The sequence below is a fragment of the Lissotriton helveticus genome, chromosome 12 (assembly GCF_964261635.1).
Source record: "Lissotriton helveticus chromosome 12, aLisHel1.1, whole genome shotgun sequence".
NCBI lineage: Eukaryota > Metazoa > Chordata > Amphibia > Caudata > Salamandridae > Lissotriton > Lissotriton helveticus.
This window is the reverse complement of record NC_136073.1, coordinates 160,506,995-160,524,440: the sequence shown is the minus strand read 5'-3', so window position 1 is coordinate 160,524,440 and position 17,446 is coordinate 160,506,995. Positions and strand designations below refer to the sequence as shown.

Below are 17,446 nucleotides of genomic sequence, written 5' to 3'. Positions count from 1 at the left end.
TCCTGTCCAGTCCCTTCTCCCAGAACTTCTCCAGGTCACTTTATTTGTCGCAATCATAAAACATATGTACCACCTCGGCCGGGCCAGTCCCACATTTGGGACACTTATCATTCTCCCTTTTTTCCAATTAAATCATTTGGCCGGAGTAAAATATAGATTAAAAACTGTTTTAAGTGTTGTGCCTTCAGGTTAGCTGAGAGAAGTTTTTTTTAAATCAGTTCTAGTGACATATCTAGGTCAATATCTGCTTTCTCCAGTTTGCTAGCCCACATTACTTCAGTTTTCTCTATCAATCAATCAATCAATCAATCAGGGAATTATGAAGCAAGCTACTCAGCCGTGAGGGTCTTAAGGTGCCATGGGTCGTGCAGCTCTGAGTTAGCTGATGAGCCAGGTCTTCCTGAAGGTGTGCAGAGTGGGGGAGCATCTTATGTTGGCTGGGAGCTCATTCTAGGCCTTTGTCGCGACGTAGACGAAGGCACTTCCACCTGCTCTAGTTCTGCAGATGCGCAGGGTTTCTGCTAGGGCAAGGTCGGCGGAGAAGAGGTTTCTTCTTGGTACGTGGAATGTGATTCTTTCATTGAGCTATTTGGGACCGGTGTTGTGGAGGGATTTGTAGGTGTGGGTGAGTAGCTTGAACAAAGTTACTCTCTTCCCAACGGGGAGCCAGTGGAGGTCTTGCATGTGTTTGGGTGATGGGATCATGTCATGGGATGCAGAGGATGAGTCTGGCCGTGGTGTTCTGGATGGTCTGGAGTTTGCGTAGCTGGGTTTTGGTGATTCCAGCGTAGAGGGCATTTCCGTAATCAAGTCTGCTTGTTATGAGTGCGTGGGTGACGGTCTTTCTGGATTCGGGGGAGATCCATTTGAAGGTCTTGTGCAGGATATGGAGGGTGTTGAAGCAGATGGAGGCGAGAGCATTGATCTGGCGGGTCATGGAGAGGGAGGTGTCAAGTATGATGCCACGGTTCCGGGCATGGTCCGTTGGGGTGGGGGTTGCCAAGGGCAATGGGCCTCCAAGTTGAGCATCAGACAGCTTCTGCTCATTCAGGATGCAAAGTATTTCATTCTTTCCTGGAAGCTGAGTCTGGTGGCATCGGGTTACTTCATGAGAAGAGGATGAGCTAGCTATCATCAGCATAGGATACCATGCTGAGTCCATGCTTTCTTACGATGGCGGCGAGGGGGGCCATGTAAATGTTGAAGAGCGTGGGACTGAGCGATGATCCGTGGGGTACTCCGCAGTTGATCTGTGTGGGATTAGAGAGGAAGTTCAGGATTCTGATCCTTTGGGTTCTGCCGGCGAGGAAGGAGCGGAGCCAGTCGAGGGCGGTTCCCTGTGTCCTGGCGTCGTGGAGTCTGGCTGCAAGAGTGCAGTGGGACACGTGTCGAAGGCTGCGGAGAGGGCTAGTAGGATGAGGCCGTGGTATGTCCTTGGCCGAGGAGCATGCCGATGTCCTCTGTGGAGGTGAGGAGGGCAGTCTCGGTGCTGTGGTTGCTGCGGAATCCAGATTGGGAAGGGTTGAGGATGGCATTCTTCTAAGTGAAGTTTGTCAGCTGGGCGTTGACAATCTTCTTGGTGACTTTGGCCTCAAATGGGAGAAGAGAGATGGGTCAGTAGTTTTTAAGGTCCGTCAGGTCTGCAGAGGGTTTCTTGAAGAGGGGGTTGACTTCTATGCGTTTCCAGTCATCGAGGAATGTGGCGGTTTTGAAGGTGGCGTTGATGGCGCGTCGTAGCTTTATATCATCTGGCAGTAGATCCAGCAATATACCATATAGATGTTTTATGTACAGTCCATTTTACCAAGTGCTTCGAGCAGGGGGATCTTGTCAAAAGATTCCGCCAGTCTGCGTTTATTAAAGAAACCCTTTACTTGACGATATTTGAAATAAGGCCTGTCGGGTATGTCATAATCCCTCTGTAATTCAGAAAAGGAGAACAGTTGATCTATGAAGTAGATGTCCCCAATTCAATTTTTTGTAAGGGCAAGCTGCTCCTAATGTTTCCCCATCATATCATAGAAGATCGGGGGAAAAAGTGCAGGTGTGTACCTGGAATATTTTTCAATCTTCATGAACTTTCGGATTCTCCCCCAGATTTTCCAGGCATTGATGATGATTTTGAATCAAAGTTTCTTGAAATAACTAGGTTCTAGTTGGCAGAGTAGCAGTACCCCAGCCGCTTCTACAACTGCAAGTTCATGGATAGTTGGGAGATCCTCTATCCCTTCAAAACGCTCGCTGGAGCCTCTTTAAAAAAAGTATATTCTATTGTTGTAGTAATGCAGCCCAGCAGTAGAACGTAAACCTCGCCTTTGAGGGAGAGTAAGAAATTTCAAGGATCTTCTTATCTTGCTATACTGCCAGATGAAATTACTAAAGCTAGAATCTAATGTCTTCAATATAGATCCTTCAATTTGTACAGGTAGGGACCTAAACAAATATAATACCTTAGGTAGCAGTACCATCGTAAGGACATAAATCCTGCCGATGATAGTCAGGTGTAGTGCATTCATATGCCTCAGCGGGCTGAAGTTAATATGGATGATCGTCGTTACCTTTAGAATTATCTTTACTCCCAAATATGTGGCAGTGGCCACTCGCTGAATGTCCTGAAAGAAAATATTGTCTGTACATATTATCTGTGTCTTCGTTTTATGCAATAAATTTCCCAAGTTACGGCCATATATTTCAGCCATACTTTCTAATTCTTTTATAGTAGTCTAAGGGTTAGATGTTATCAGGGCAATATCGTCAACGTATGCTAATACTGTGGTTTCATAGCAGTTGGTAATAGCCGGGGTGATTACCTGGTTGTGTAATATCTGCTCGATAAAGGGATCGATGTAAAGAGCAAATAAAATGGGGGAACACGGGCACACCAACCTTGTTCCTCTGGCCACTGTTACCGTGTCTAATTCTTTGCCCATTAGCTGAAGTCTGGGATAAGGATCTGCATACCTTGCCTTGACAGCCGTGATCACCCTAGGGGTGAACCCTTGGCTGACAGGGCTCCCCATTAATACTCCCATGCCACCCAATCAAATGCATTTTCAGCATTGAGGAGGATCATAGCTAACTGGCCACTGGTTTCTCTATCAATGTCAAACAGTGCCACAGATAGTCTGTCACCCAACCTGGGATTGGATGTAGGGAATGGGTGTGCATCCTAAGACCAGAAAGTCTGATGTATGAGAGAAGATAAAAGCTATTGAGGCAGGATAAAGATGTATGCAATTAATCTATCTGCATAGAACTCCGTCACATAGTCCTCGGTTAGCCTGACATTGTGGCACAGATTTAGACTTAGCCAAGTTATGTTGGAGCCCTTTGATGTAGAACAACGGGAACCACTGGTGAAGAGCATCCCTCCTCTGTCTTTCTCACTTTATAAGCCATTGTTTTTCATTACATTAAACTGGGCACCATGCTCTCAAATCCCGTGGTACCTGAAGTTGCTTGGTATATATGCCTCAAAATTCAGGCTGGCCAGATCTACCAACTTGAGACACTATGGCCTAAAGTTCGACACGTGGGAACACCACCTACTGGAAAGCAGCTAGATCACTCTCCATGCTGATAGGTCTTGATGAGTGATCTAAACCTCAAGTAAAAGATTATTAAGAATCCTTTCAAGTGGTCATACTTCACTATGCACATATGGGATCTTACTCTTATAACAATATGGTCCACATTGATTGACCATATTGGGCACATAATTTGGATAACAGTTGTGTTTGAATTTTAAGCTCTGAAAAGGAATTATGTCATAGAGATTTATTTATTTACAGCATTTATAGGTCACAATTATAGCGGTAGGCGCAGTGGGCACTTTACATATCCCAATTTAGTTACCATGCAAAATGTGCAAAAAGTCAACTTCCATATGCACTCTGGGGGAATCAGCATAACTTGAAGTTAGCTACAAATGGGAGAATACCACAATAGAAAGACCAGAAAAGATGTGTTTTGAAATATTTTGGAAGATAAGGAGTTTTGGTATTGTTTTGGTATATTCTGGGACCTGGGTCCATAGCCTGGGGGCTAGGTAGGAAATATTCCTTTCACAGTCTTGATTTTCTTTCTTTCTTTCTTTTTTTTAAATAAATATTTCTATTTTGTTTTTAGAAGAAAACAAAACAGCAAAAAAAGCATGAATACGCCATACACAATGAATATCAATCCACCACATTATTGTAAGGCAGTTATAAGAGTAAAATGTCCTTTGCAGGTTAGGCTGTAGCTGGACTTGAACGACCTGGGCGCAGAAAAACAAAGGTTCACATTTACAGTGCGCGTGGTTACCAACATTAGGGGCAAACATTACATCTTTCAAGGCTTCTCTCCCGACCTTTCTAACAGCAATCCCCTTCCTTCCTCCTCCCCCCCACATCCAGACCATAGTATACTATCCATGGTGCCCAATTCTTTCGAAATTTCCGAGGGCAACCCCTAGCCCTGTGTGTCACCTTTTGTGCCACCATGTACAGGTCGTGATTTGCCCTCCATTCCTTAAGTGTAGGTAGTTGCGGGCCACCCAGTATTTAGCTATATCCCGTTTGGCTACCACCAACCCCAAATTGGCTAGTATGAGTTTGTGTCTTGGGATGTCCACCTCCGTAGGAATTCCAAGAAGGGGAAACTTTGGTTCCAGCGCCAGTTGGACTCCCAATACGATATTGAGCTCCCTCACAAACCGTCCCCAATATGTTTGGATTACCTTACATTCCCAAAGGGTGTGTATGAATGTTCCACATTCCGCTTGGCATCTAAGAGAATCTGTGCTCGCCGCTCTCCCTATTTGATGCAGTCGTGCTCTATCAAAATGAGTTTGGTGCAGAATTTTGTATTGGATGAGGCCAACCTCAGTTTTATTGCCACCTCGCATGGGTGCATAAGCGCCGCCTCCCAATCAATATCATCAATTTCCCCGATGGTCCCTTCCCATTTGGCACGAAGTGGACCCAATTTATCGGGCATATTATTGAGCAAAGTTTTGTAGGTAAATGAAATGGCTTTGGCTGGGATCTCCTCCTGCAAGAGTCGACCCTCTCGCAGGGCTTATTCCGCTATTGTCTCCCCATCCAGCCACTCTGCAGCCCATACATGCTTCAAACGGAGGTATTCATATGCTTGAGTGTCATGAAGCTGGTATCTGGCTTGGAGTGTGCTAAAAGAGGCCAACACACCTTTCTCCAGGACATCCCCTATTTTAGAAATACCAACTAAGTGCCATTGCATAAAACCTCTTAACTTTCCAATCTTGGTCAATCTAGCTCCTTCTCACAGTGGGGTCTCTCTAGTTGATTTTCGGTCCCACTTCATTTGCTGCTCAGTACTTTTCCAAGCCTCAGCGCCCAGGTATTCAGTCTCCAAGAAGTACCTAGATCTCCCCTCCGCTCACCCACCCGTAGGTAAAGTGGGGAGTGGTCCAAGATACCCCTAGCCAAGTATTCCACCTCCTCTACTTGCTCAATCTCGCCAGCTGAGGAAAAGAGATAGTCCATCCTCTAAAACACCCTGTGAGCCCCAGAAAAATATGAGTATGCACATGTAGATGGGTGGTGGTGCCTCCATAGGTCAGTTAACCCAAGAGCCACTTGGAACCTTGCCAGGGCAGTGGTTTCATGTGACCCAGGTTGAGTCAGTGTAAGATCCAAAGAGGGATCACCCACATCCTTAAATTCACCTCCTATGATATGCGTGGCGTGGCCAGACTGTAAAAGGAGTTCCGTCAATTTAGCCAGCGTACGTTGTTGGAGACGTGGGGGCACATAGACACTAACTAGTAACCAAGTGGTGTGGTTCCAGGTGCCCTGGTCTGCTACATATGTGCCATCTGGGTCCTCCAATCTTCGGGTGACTCGGAAAGGGGGTGATTTTCTAATGAGCATCGCCACTCCCCTGAACCTCGGGTAAACCCTGTGTGTGCCAAAGTGGTGTATTGTCTCCTACCCAGGAACGAACAATGTGGACCCATAAGATGCGTTTCCTGTTAAAATATTACATCTGGTTTGAGCCGTTTAAGATAATTAGCTACTAATCCGCATTTAATGTTGTTCCCTATCCCGTTGACGTTCCACGTCAGCACTGTGTAACCTCCCGCAGCCATTGTGAAAAAAGAATCAAAGCATCCCATGCACACCCCGGTCTCCAGACACCGCCCAACTAGTGCCTACTTTTTATGGTGTTGATATTCATGCAAATTATCTGAATAAACCTACCCCCCTCCCAAGAAACATACTTCAAAACATTTCACAAAATCCAATATGTCCCACACTCCGTAGGCAGCCCCACCACCCCCAATTTCGTCAACAGGACAACACTGGCATGGGAAACCACCAAGAGGTCTGTAACCCTCCCCCCTCCCCTAGGTACTTTACTATATGCTAAAAAAGTGACAACAACACACTGTATGCTTCCCGTTATCGGCCAAGGGTCCCAAAAGTCCGTCGGGCCTCGGGAATCTCACAGCGTCTCTGGGTGGGTGTCTGGCCCCAGTTCGTCAGTCCTCTTCGCCAGTGCTGTGAGGCTGCAGCAGTTGAGGGGTTTTCCCCAGAATACTCAGACCTGAAGCTTCCAGTCATTGAATGCTCTCAAGGAGAGGGTGTTCACTATCCGCATTCGCAGATTTGTCCCTTTCTGACTGGTCCGAGTCTCCATTGTCACTTAATCTCCGAGAAGTTTGAGACATGCGCTCCTGGGCAGTGTCTTCGTCAGTGTCCGAAATGGTGGCTTTCTGTTCTCCCCGGCGTAGCCATGGTAGCAATCCGGGTTTTCAGCAAACGCCTCCGCCGCTTTTCCTTAGGTCGTTCCAGACTGCAGCACGGTCTTTTGTCACTAGGTAGTACAGCTGCCATGTTCGACCCCCGCCTCAGAGGAGGCCGTTCTTCAATCCAGGACCAACCCTCCTCCAGTTTCTGGAAGAACTGTGTAGTATCTTGGAAGATAACTTTAAGTTTAGCTGGGAACAGCAACATGTATTGTATCACGAGAGCTCAAAGTTTTGCTTTAATGGGATCGAAGGTGCGGCGCAGTTTTTGTACATCTCGCGAGTAGTCTGAAAACACCATCACTCTTGTGTTTTCATATTTAATCTCCCCTTCATTTGTGTCTCTCTGTCGTGAAAATGCAACAATCGGGCTATTAGCGGACTAGGGGGAGCTCCCGATAGTGGTCGGACATTGGGCATCCTGTGTGCCCTCTCTATGACAAAGCATGACGAAAACTGTGTTTCCAGGAGAGCATCCTTGAGAAATGTCAGTAGAAAATGTCCCGGATCTGAGCGTTCCACATTCTCCGGAAAACCTATAAATCTCAGATTATTCCTGCAGGCTCTGTTTTTGGCACCTCTACTCTCCAGACCACCTTCTTCACAGTTGCTAAGAGGCCTGCCACCTCCTTACAAGTGGATTGTGAGGTGCCTTCTAATTCTGAGACGTGTTGTTCTGCCTCTGTGACTCTTTCGTAGACCCTCCGCAAGTCTTGGAGCAGGAACGTGACCTCAGACCTTATCTCCAGCATCTTTCCTTCCAGGCTTTCTCTGGATGCATGAATTGCCTGTAATATTGTAGCCGTATCTGGGAGGGGAGGGAGGACCTCCCTCTGCTCCCACAGGTGCCGGAAGTATTTTAATAAAGCGATCCAACTTCCTTGTTTTGCTGTTTTATCCCTCGCCATCTTGAGTAGTCTGACAGCGGGCCGCAGCCGTCTGCCTCTCCCAGATCTTGCGGCCAATATTGCCATCAGTGATGGGCTCCCTGTGTCTCTCCCTCGGGCTGTCAGTGAGCTCTCTGCACAGCAATGCCTTCGTTGACCAGGCCTCTGAGGGTTTCTCGGATGAGTGCCGCCACTTCTTATAAGTTGGCAGGCAAAAGGGCAGTCCGGGATCCCTTCCCTCTGTGACACTTCTTTCCCGTAAACTGGAGGACCCGTCAGCGCTCCGCCCGTTCACTGCACTATCTGCGGGGCCAGTCCCCGGCCAACCCTCCCTCCGCACCGCATCAATGAGGCCCTTGTTGCTCCTACCCACTCTTCTGAAGCCCCCAACACAGTTTTTACCATGGGGAGTGTCAACCAACCCAATGTAGGTATCCACTTCACGCCTCACCGCAATGGTCACTGGCATCTGCAGCAGACGGCCTTCAGCCCAGCACGATGTGCCATGAGTCTCGACAGCCCTCTCAAGTTCTGCCAGGAGAGTTTCACTGGAGTAGGAGGGCATTGTCAACGAGCCAAAGGCCCCACCTCTGGCATCCTCACATTTATGATGTAGCTTTGGGGCGAGCCCCCTTTAGGAGCCTAACCTTGGCCCAGTCACCCAGCACATCCTCTGACAATGGCCCACCGAGGGGGTGCCAATCACACACCGCCCGAAATGAGCAGTTGCTCCTGACCCACTGCATGGCCGCTATGAGTCGGCAGGTGTGAGATAAGTGGAGTACAGACCAACCCCTTGCCAACTCATCATCCCGTCTCCACCCGACAGGAACAGGCTGCGGTCGGGTGCGCGCTGGCCGCCGGGGTCTCTCCGGCACTGGGATGGGCACCCCTCCCTTCGAGCTCGTCTTTAATGGCTCCAGCCCTTACACACCACCACCTGGGTCTTCCGAGGCGGGTCGTGGTCCTCCCCGCAGCTGCAGTGATGAATTGGGACGCGTCCCAGCACCGCACAGAGCGGCCTCAGCTTTCACACTACGGGACTCACCACATCTACGGTCCGGCCATCACTTTCAGTAACTACCGGCTAGCCGCCATCTTGGGTTGACAAGTGGCGGGCGCCGCGGTGAAACAGTCGCAGATCTAGGCAAAAAGGACCCCTTAACGCCTCACGGGGCATTTCTCTGACTGCATACCCCTTCCAATTGTTGTTGTGTTGGATTTAGAGCGTTGAGGATCATAATTATGGCAGGATTTCGTTCGGGCCAGCAGAGCTTGCGCGATACGCAGCTACCCGGCCATGTTGTTGCACTCAGAACCACACACAATTTAAATACAAGAACAACAGAAACTTTCTATTCCAATGTCTATGTCTCTGATTACCAATTTGAAATGTATGCTCCAAGATTATTATATCAAGTTCCATCAGCTGCACCTGCGACTCCTATGCCACAAGCACCAAGGCAGGTACAGTTGCTGCAAACTCCTACACTGCCACCACAACCATCCCGATTGCTTGTGGCACCTGTCTCCCCTCTACCAGAGTTGGTGGGGACCTTGGCTGACGCTCTAGATGATGATACTCTATCTAAGGAAAAAGACAGGGAAAAGGGTGGAATACGAGACAATACCTCAGCTCCCAATGAGTGGGATGACTATCTCATCCCCACTCCATCGCCACTAGCGGCAACACCAGTAGACCCCCTGCCTGAGGCCAGTGGCAGGTCCCATATTTTGATGGAGAGGGCAGCCAAAAAATTTGAACTTCCACTGTTCACCAAACAATCACACTACCTAAGCCTTATACTGACCACTGTAGCATAGACTTGCAGATGATAGACAGTAAGGCTCTGTTGCACTTTATTTATAGCATTTCTGAACTTATTTTAATTTGAATCTGAATAGCTGTTTTTATGATTTTTTATGGATTTGGTCAGATATGGGTGAATCCTTTTTTAATCATTATTCTATTAACAGCGATCGGGAAATTGTCTATATTGAATTTGAGACTATCAATTTTTATATAATTTAGCACAAGCACTATTTATAATTGAATGCTAACTTCTTATTTGGGAGGCGGAAAGCGACTAATTGAAGCACATTAGTCATTCTTGTGGAGACACCATTTTGGAGAATGGCGATTCTCATAATGAAATGAATACAGAATCAAGATTTCATGAAAGTCGCGGAGGCTAACATTATGGATAAATATCTTGTAATGTCACTCTGCATCACCTTTAAAAGACACAGGAAACAACAATCTAGAGTTAGAACACTGCTGTCCATAAATAATCACCCCTCAGAACTCTCCTCATCTTTTAATGCGGCTAAACAACTTCTCTTCCTCTTCTTTTCCCTTGCTTTACAGATTATCTGCTGATATGCGAGCTCCTCTCCTCTTCTCTAAGGATTCTCTAACTATAAAATAAAAGTTAATCGCTATTGGATCATACTATTAAAATCTAAAACATCTGAACAACAGCTTCAAAGCAGTTAATATAACATACACAAATTGTATACTGAATCCCTATACAATTGTATATTTTTTTTCTTTATTTCATTTAGTATCCCTCCTATTACTTCATTTTAGGGACGAGGTGGGAGGGATAATGTTTGCCTCTGTGGCTTTCATGAAATCTTGATTCTCTATTGAGTTAATTATGAGAATCACCATTTCATATTAAGACAGGAGGCTACAATTATGCACGTTGAAAGCCCTGCTTTACAACATTTGACACATTCTTTGTTGATCTGAAATAATGCTTTGCAAAAGTTCCAGTATTTGAGTATTTCCTCCAGATGCCCCCCTGATCGATATAATTTACTTGCCATAGCACCCCTCCGAGAATGAGGCTTAAACATGTTCACATCAACACCTGCTTGTATCATAACGTTTTTCAGCCATTGCGCTACAGTTGAAGAACTCACTGCTTTATGTGGTTTAACATAAAAAATCAATATATGCTTCTCTCCATGAATACTGTGTACTAACATTCTCCCCTCATACTCATGCAAACAATCCACAATACATAATTTTGAATTCTGCGAAAATCTAGGATAAAAAAAAGACTCTGACATAGTCTTTGTCCTCTTACATATCTCAAAATGTACTCCTTCTGTACCTTAAACCCTACTACCTGTCTCCAAGGCCTTAACATCAGAAGATCTTCTACAAGAAACTAGACATGAAAGAGTAGCTAATTTCTCTGTAATTCTTTTTATGTCTAAATACTTATTTACAGGCCACTCCTGACACAAACATAAGACCATATTCACATCCCACAAAACCTTATATCGTGCACTGGGAGGTCTCCTGAATCTCATACTCTTCATAATTCCACAAACCATATTATTCCTGCAAACTGACCTACCATCAACTTCAGCATGTCCAGCAGAATTTGCTGGCCTATAACAATTCATGGTTCTCTATTCCAGACCCTTCACTAAAAAAATAATCGCATCCACGACAGGAGCCTCCACAGGATCCAGATTTCTTTCAATGCACAAACTGTCCAACATTCTCCAAATTCCTGTATATCTTTTCCTAGTTCCTTGCACCCATGATTCTTCCCATAACTCTGCAGCATGTCTCAAAAGGCCCTGCAAACATCCAGATCTCATGACAGCTTCCGAACAAGAAGGTTCAAAATCCCTTCCTGTACCAACAGATGCTCCTGGACCTCTTCATTTATCGAAAGACCTTCTCTTATTAGAATCAAAAAAGGAATTGCACAAGCCAACTCCATCACAGTCGGAAACCATATCTGGGATATCCAAAACAGTGTCACTAATACAATTTGACATCTCTCTTCCCTCATCTTCAACAATACTCTCTGTATCATTGCAAAAAGAGGAGAAGCATTAGCTCTCCTTCCCAACTAAACTTGCAGAAAAGATCCACTGCACTTGCTTTTGGATCCGACATCCAACTATAATAAATTGACAACTGTTAAGTCAACCTGCTTGCATTGAGATTCACCTCTGACAATCTCCAAAACTCATTGATCTTGCCAAAACAACGATAATTCAACTGCCAAACGCTGAAATCCCTCAAATCAAGAGAATTCCAATCTGCTGACAGATTCATTTCTCCTGGAAATATTCCACTCACACCGTCATCCTGTGTTCCAAACAAAAACGCCAAAAAATCCTTTGCCAGCTCTGCTAATCCCCCGGATCTGCTTCCTCCTAACTTGTTGATTTTAACTATCACTCACACATTGTCCAACTTCGTCAAAACTGACTGCCCTTTCAAAATCTCTTTAAAACTCTTCAAAGCAAACAATCATGACTTTAATTCCATATAATTTACATGGTCTTTCCTCTCCATCTACGACCATATTCCACCTGTCTCTAACTCTCCCAAACGAGCTCCCCAACCTCTTAGGCTTGCATCTGTCTCTAAAACAAAGCTCGGAGCACAACAAAAAATAGCATGGAATTCCATGCGTGCATATTTTCCAAAGCAATTCCTCCCTTGCCTCTAAACTCGATAATATCCTGTCCCCATACCAAAATCCATTCTTCACTGCTTCTCCTTTCAACCTTTGCAAAGCAAGATAATACAATGGTCCTGAAAAATGTGCTTGGATAGAGAAAGAGAACAATTCAATCATATGAACCAGATCTCTTAGGATTAAAAAATCCTTTCTCACAACCTAATATGTTTCCTTCCTTATGAACGTTACCTTCCTCTCAGGGAGTTGCAACAACAACTTGGCAGTATTTATTTGGAAACCTAAAAACCCCAAACTCTGAGATGGTACAGCATTGATTTTTCCTTGTTCACTATAAATCCTAACTGCTGCAGCATCCCCTTTACCAGCTCCAAATCTCTCATCAAATCGTTGAGGTGTTGGGGCATAATTAAAATGTCATCCAGGTATACAATCTAATGAAATAAGCTACCACTATTCTCATCATCTTGGTAAAACAACTCCTTGTTAAAAAAAAGTCTGAATGGGAGGCACTTTAAACTGATACAACTGATCTCTCCAACGGAATTGTAAATACTTCTGACTCCCTTTCCCCATCGGAATAGTGAAATACGCAACATTTAAATCCAATTTCAAGTTTTTTAACAACAAATCCCTCAAAGTTATGCCTTCTGTCTTAAAATGTCTAGATTCTAAATATTTGTTCATCTCCCTGTAATTGATCACTGGTCTCCATCCTTTGTATTTCTTTTTTATCCCACAAATTGTACATACAAAGAACTTTTCTGACTTTTCCAAGCATAAGATTGCTCCCTTTTGTGAAGCATTGCCTCTATCTCTAAGTCTACTACTGTTAGTGATTTGTCTCCTACTATATACTCTCTTGTCTTTTTTATCCCACAAATTGTACATACAAAGAACTTTTCTGACTTTTCCAAGCATAAGATTGCTCCCTTTTGTGAAGCATTGCCTCTATCTCTAAGTCTACTACTGTTAGTGATTTGTCTCCTACTATATACTCTATATACTCTCTTGTCTTTTTCTTTTGAAATGGGAAGCTCAACAACTCTATCACATAACCTTTGACTATCTCCAACACCCAGGGATCCTGAGTTAAATTCTCCCATTGACTTATAAAATCTCTCAAACTACCCCCTACTTGTCCTGGGGAAGAACCAAAAATAATCTCTGTACTCCCCTTGGATTCCAGTAGATTGTCCTCGGTTATGGAAAAAACGGCCTCTACTCGTCCTTTCGTTACTTCCTCGATTCGGGAACAAACCTTAAGAGGTCTGAAATCCCCTCCCTCTGTATTGGGAGTAGTACTTTGACCTTTGCATGCCCCGGCCAGAAGTGGGTCCCCTTCTACTGGCCCATCTAAATATTGTACTTCCAAAAACCTTCTTCATATTGGACTGAGCCTTATCCAAAGCTGTAAAAGTGGCTACATATTTGACCAGACTTTAAACTAGTCCTTCTACAAAGAGTAACCCTTTTGCATCTTTGCTTGGTTCTCTCTGCATCATAGCTCCTACTTAGGGCTTATTTTCATAAGAATTGCTTTCCTTCTGTCTGTAAGCAATCCAGCGTTAGCATTTCCCTGTAGCACCACGGTCCTCTGATTCCATCCTCTGAACAATTCTATATAACATTGGTTTTTCATTTACATGCTCTTCCTCAACCATACTCAATAATACGGGCAATTGGCCCCATCACATCCAAGACCTTCTCCTGGCAGATCTTTAATGAATTTTTTAGACTCTTTCTGGGATCTCTACTTAGTCTAAATAGAAAACATATTAATTTGAGGTTTAAATTGGGTGTACTGCAAAATATGTCCTCAAATATAGGCCTAGAGCACTCTGCTGTCATAACAAGTCTCACCTCCGTGTCCATAGGTTTGCGTATCCATTTCTTAATGAACTTGCCACATGGTCCATTGACCACCAATCACCACTCCTAGGATGTTTTACTTTAAATGGTGAAAACAAATCCCCACCCAAAGGGTCCCTAAGAACACACCAAAACTACAATCCTCCAAATTGTCATATTCATCATACTCATCCCCCTTCAGATCTAAAATGTACTCATCCCAGTCTTTTTCATTTTCTGTACTTGTACTACTGATGGAGCAAGGTTTCGTAGAAAAGATACCTGCTCGGAAGCAATCCAGTCGTTTAACTTACTAACAAAGTTATTAATTATGTTCATGAAAACTAATACGCACCACATGAACATGCGGGTTAGTGAAGCTTCCTTATGTGTGTACTAACGCGGATAACAATGAAGACGGACTAATATCACTTTTAACAGGGAACTGTTGTGTGCATGCGTCAACTCCATCTATGTAGTATGACGTGTTAATGCTTGGAGGGTATTTCTGGCGCATGAGCAGAAAGACACTAAAATGGAGCCTTGAAGACTCACATGCATGGCATCTGCTTACTTAAAACAAAAACAAGCTGTTAATAAATAAAGGGGAATAGAGTAGAGGTGATGGTATACAGTGCAACCACTTTATTTGTGAAATAAATATTTGTCTTTCTGACTTTATATCCCTAGTGCATATTTGGGCCTCTTTTGTATAACCGGGTTGAATGGAGTGATGCAAAGTCTGCGCTTGCCCACTGAGTGAAGCCATGAAGGCCATGACAGCACAGTTGAAAGGGAAGTCAAGATCGAGTGTTACAAGCATGGGAACGGATGGTGAAGAGTTCAACAAAGAGGATGCCTATTCAGAATGTTATTAAACTGTTTCAAAATAAACTAAAAGACGTATGAGAACTAAATTTATGAATACAAATTAAAGTGATGGGTTTGCGAATAATAGTTGAACTGATTTTAATGACATGTAAGCATGGTTTGATAGAGCTTGCCCCTGGCCTAACCAATCATATTTTTATGATATTGAAACTTTAGTGGGTGGAAGATGAGGAACGAAAGGTATAATTAAGATAGCTTTAGTTAGAAGTGAAGAGACGCTGATGGACACAGATGCTGTGAGGCGTGGATGCTGTCCTTGCTGTGAGAGATGCTTTGAGATGCTGATGAAGAGCCAAATTCAGAACTTTTTACCCTAATTAATTGGGTTAGATCAGAAGATCGCTGAAGAATCTCGAGGAGGAAGAGAGTATCAGAGAGGGGTGCGGCGCAATCGTCGGTATTCTAGAGAGGTCAACTATTCTGTCCTGAATCCTGTCCTGAAGTCTTTGTCTCCTGACCTATCCTGGGGACCCTTACAAGCCCTTTGGCCAGGGGGTTGGTCTTTCACACCATTCTTGGTAATTATAAATTCTCGTTATTTGCAGATGTTCTTTTCTCTCTGTCTCACTACCATAAGCTATAATGCTTTCATCTCTTTTGGTGCCGTGTTAGACACCTTTTCTTTGTGTGCCACTAGGAATCAAACATACATCTTAACATTCATTAGGAGAACTCACTTGATAGAGGGGTGGCAGGCTTCTGTCAGGAATTGCAGTCACTCCAACTGGATTTGAAAGTATAGGTCCCCACCCATCAGCAGGGTCATTTACTGGATCCCGTATTCGCCAACTGGGAGGAAGTGGAAGTAAATCCCCCTATCCCCGTCCCCTGGTCGGATCACTTTTTTGTGCCCTTTATGGTGCGAATTCCCGAAGTTAGAGTTCAGGAACAGCCTCTCTCTAACTACCCCAGCCGTAAATGGGCCAAATTCTCCCAGGCCAAGTTTAATGCTGCTCTGACTAAAGGAGGGAGGCCAGGCGGAATGGATGTTGAATCCGCACATAGCAATCTGAATAGACGCATAATTGAGGCCTTGGACAACACAGCTCCACTATGCTTGAACAACCCTTGGGGGCGGTCACAGAAATCGGCTCCGTGGTATAATGAGGATTTGCATCGAGCAAAGGCAGAATGCAAACATCTTGAAAGGCAGTGGAGGGTTGCCTTTTTGAATCAGGCCAAGCAGGAGTACAAAGCTAAGCGGATGGCTTACCATGGACTTATTAGAAGGGCTAAAGCAGCCTACTATGCAGGTAGAATTGGCGATGCGGAAAATTCCACGAAGGAACTGTTTAAAATTTACAGGAAAATTCCTCGTCTAAATCACCTGCTATGCCCATGGAAAGCTCAGTAGATTCATGCAATCGGATTGCGGAATTTTTTTCGGAGAAAGTAGCCAAGATCTACTCCGCCTTTTCGAGAGATACTAAAATGGGATCTGAGTTCGTGGAGAATGAGTGGGAAGTAAGGGGATTGAACACACTAGAGAATTTTATTACCCCTCCCCCCTGAGGCACTATGACAGATCTGCAGCTCGATAAAGTCGGGCTCTCCTAGGGATCCTGCCTCGCCGAAGCTGCTCACAGAAAGCCTTGCGATTCTGGAGCCCTATATTAGACATCTGTTAGATGTATCTTTTAGGACGCATACGGTGCCTGAAGGGTGGAAGCAGGTGGTGGTTCTCCCCCTTCAGTAAAAGCCTAATATCAGCTATGAGAAGTTGGAGAACCTTCGCCCGATTTCGCTTCTACCCTATGTGGCCAAAGTGGCAGTGAAGGTCGTGAATTCCCAACTGATGACGTATGTGGAGGAAGCCAATCTGCTCCACTCGACACAGTTTGGGTTTAGACCCCGCCATTCTACGGAGTCAGCTCTGCTAATGTTGAGACCATCAGACAGGGGGTGGATGAGGGTCAGACTATGGCCCTTATCCTCCTAGACCTGAGTGCAGCCTTTGACACTGTAGCACACTTCACCTTGCTACAGTGTCTGAATAAGGGTGGGATCTCAGGGGCTGCACTGAAATGGATTCAGTCCTTCCTGTCTAACCGGGGATTTCAGGTTAGGCAGGGTGATTACTACTCTAGAGTGGTCAACTTGGGTCAGGGCGTACCACAGGGTTTGGCCTTGAGCCCGACTCTATTTAATCTTTATGTTGCTCCTGTAGCAACTATAGTTGAGGGCTACGGTTTGCGTATTGTGTCCTATGCCGATGACAAGCAGCTGGTCATCTCCCTGTCGCGGACACCTGATCTGGCTGCTGTCAACTTCAGGGCATGCATGCAGGAGCTTGCCTCATGGATGTCTACCAACTGCCTGAGGTTGAACGGTAGCAAGACAGAGGTGCTCGTGGTGATGGGAGGCCCGTCTGTATGGTCATCGGCATGGTGGCCCACCTGTTTGGGACCGGTTCCTACGCCATGCCAGCAAGCCAAAAATCTGGGCGTGTGGCTCGACGCTGATTTAACATTTGTGCCCCAGATTAGTCGGGTGGTGGGGGTGTGTTTTAGGGTCCTGAAAGGTCTATGGAAAGTGCTGGACCTCCTCCCGACGGAGGCTAGATGGACGCTAGTACACGCTCTTGTCAC

General features: G+C 45.1%; 1 protein-coding gene across 3 annotated transcripts in view; it reads left to right on the top strand.

Moving 5' to 3' along the window:
* Positions 1-14,903, top strand: part of LOC144799839 (uncharacterized) — a 282,553-nt gene extending 267,650 nt beyond the window's left edge. For all 3 annotated transcript variants that reach the window (XR_013603886.1, XR_013603885.1, XM_078671415.1), the window contains exon 5: positions 14,658-14,903. Coding sequence is in view for 1 of the 3 variants with exons in the window: in XM_078671415.1 (XP_078527541.1) it covers positions 14,658-14,683 (26 nt within the window). In the remaining 2 variants the exon portion in view is untranslated. The remainder of the gene's footprint in view (positions 1-14,657) is intronic.
* Positions 14,904-17,446: the final 2,543 nt, after the last annotated feature.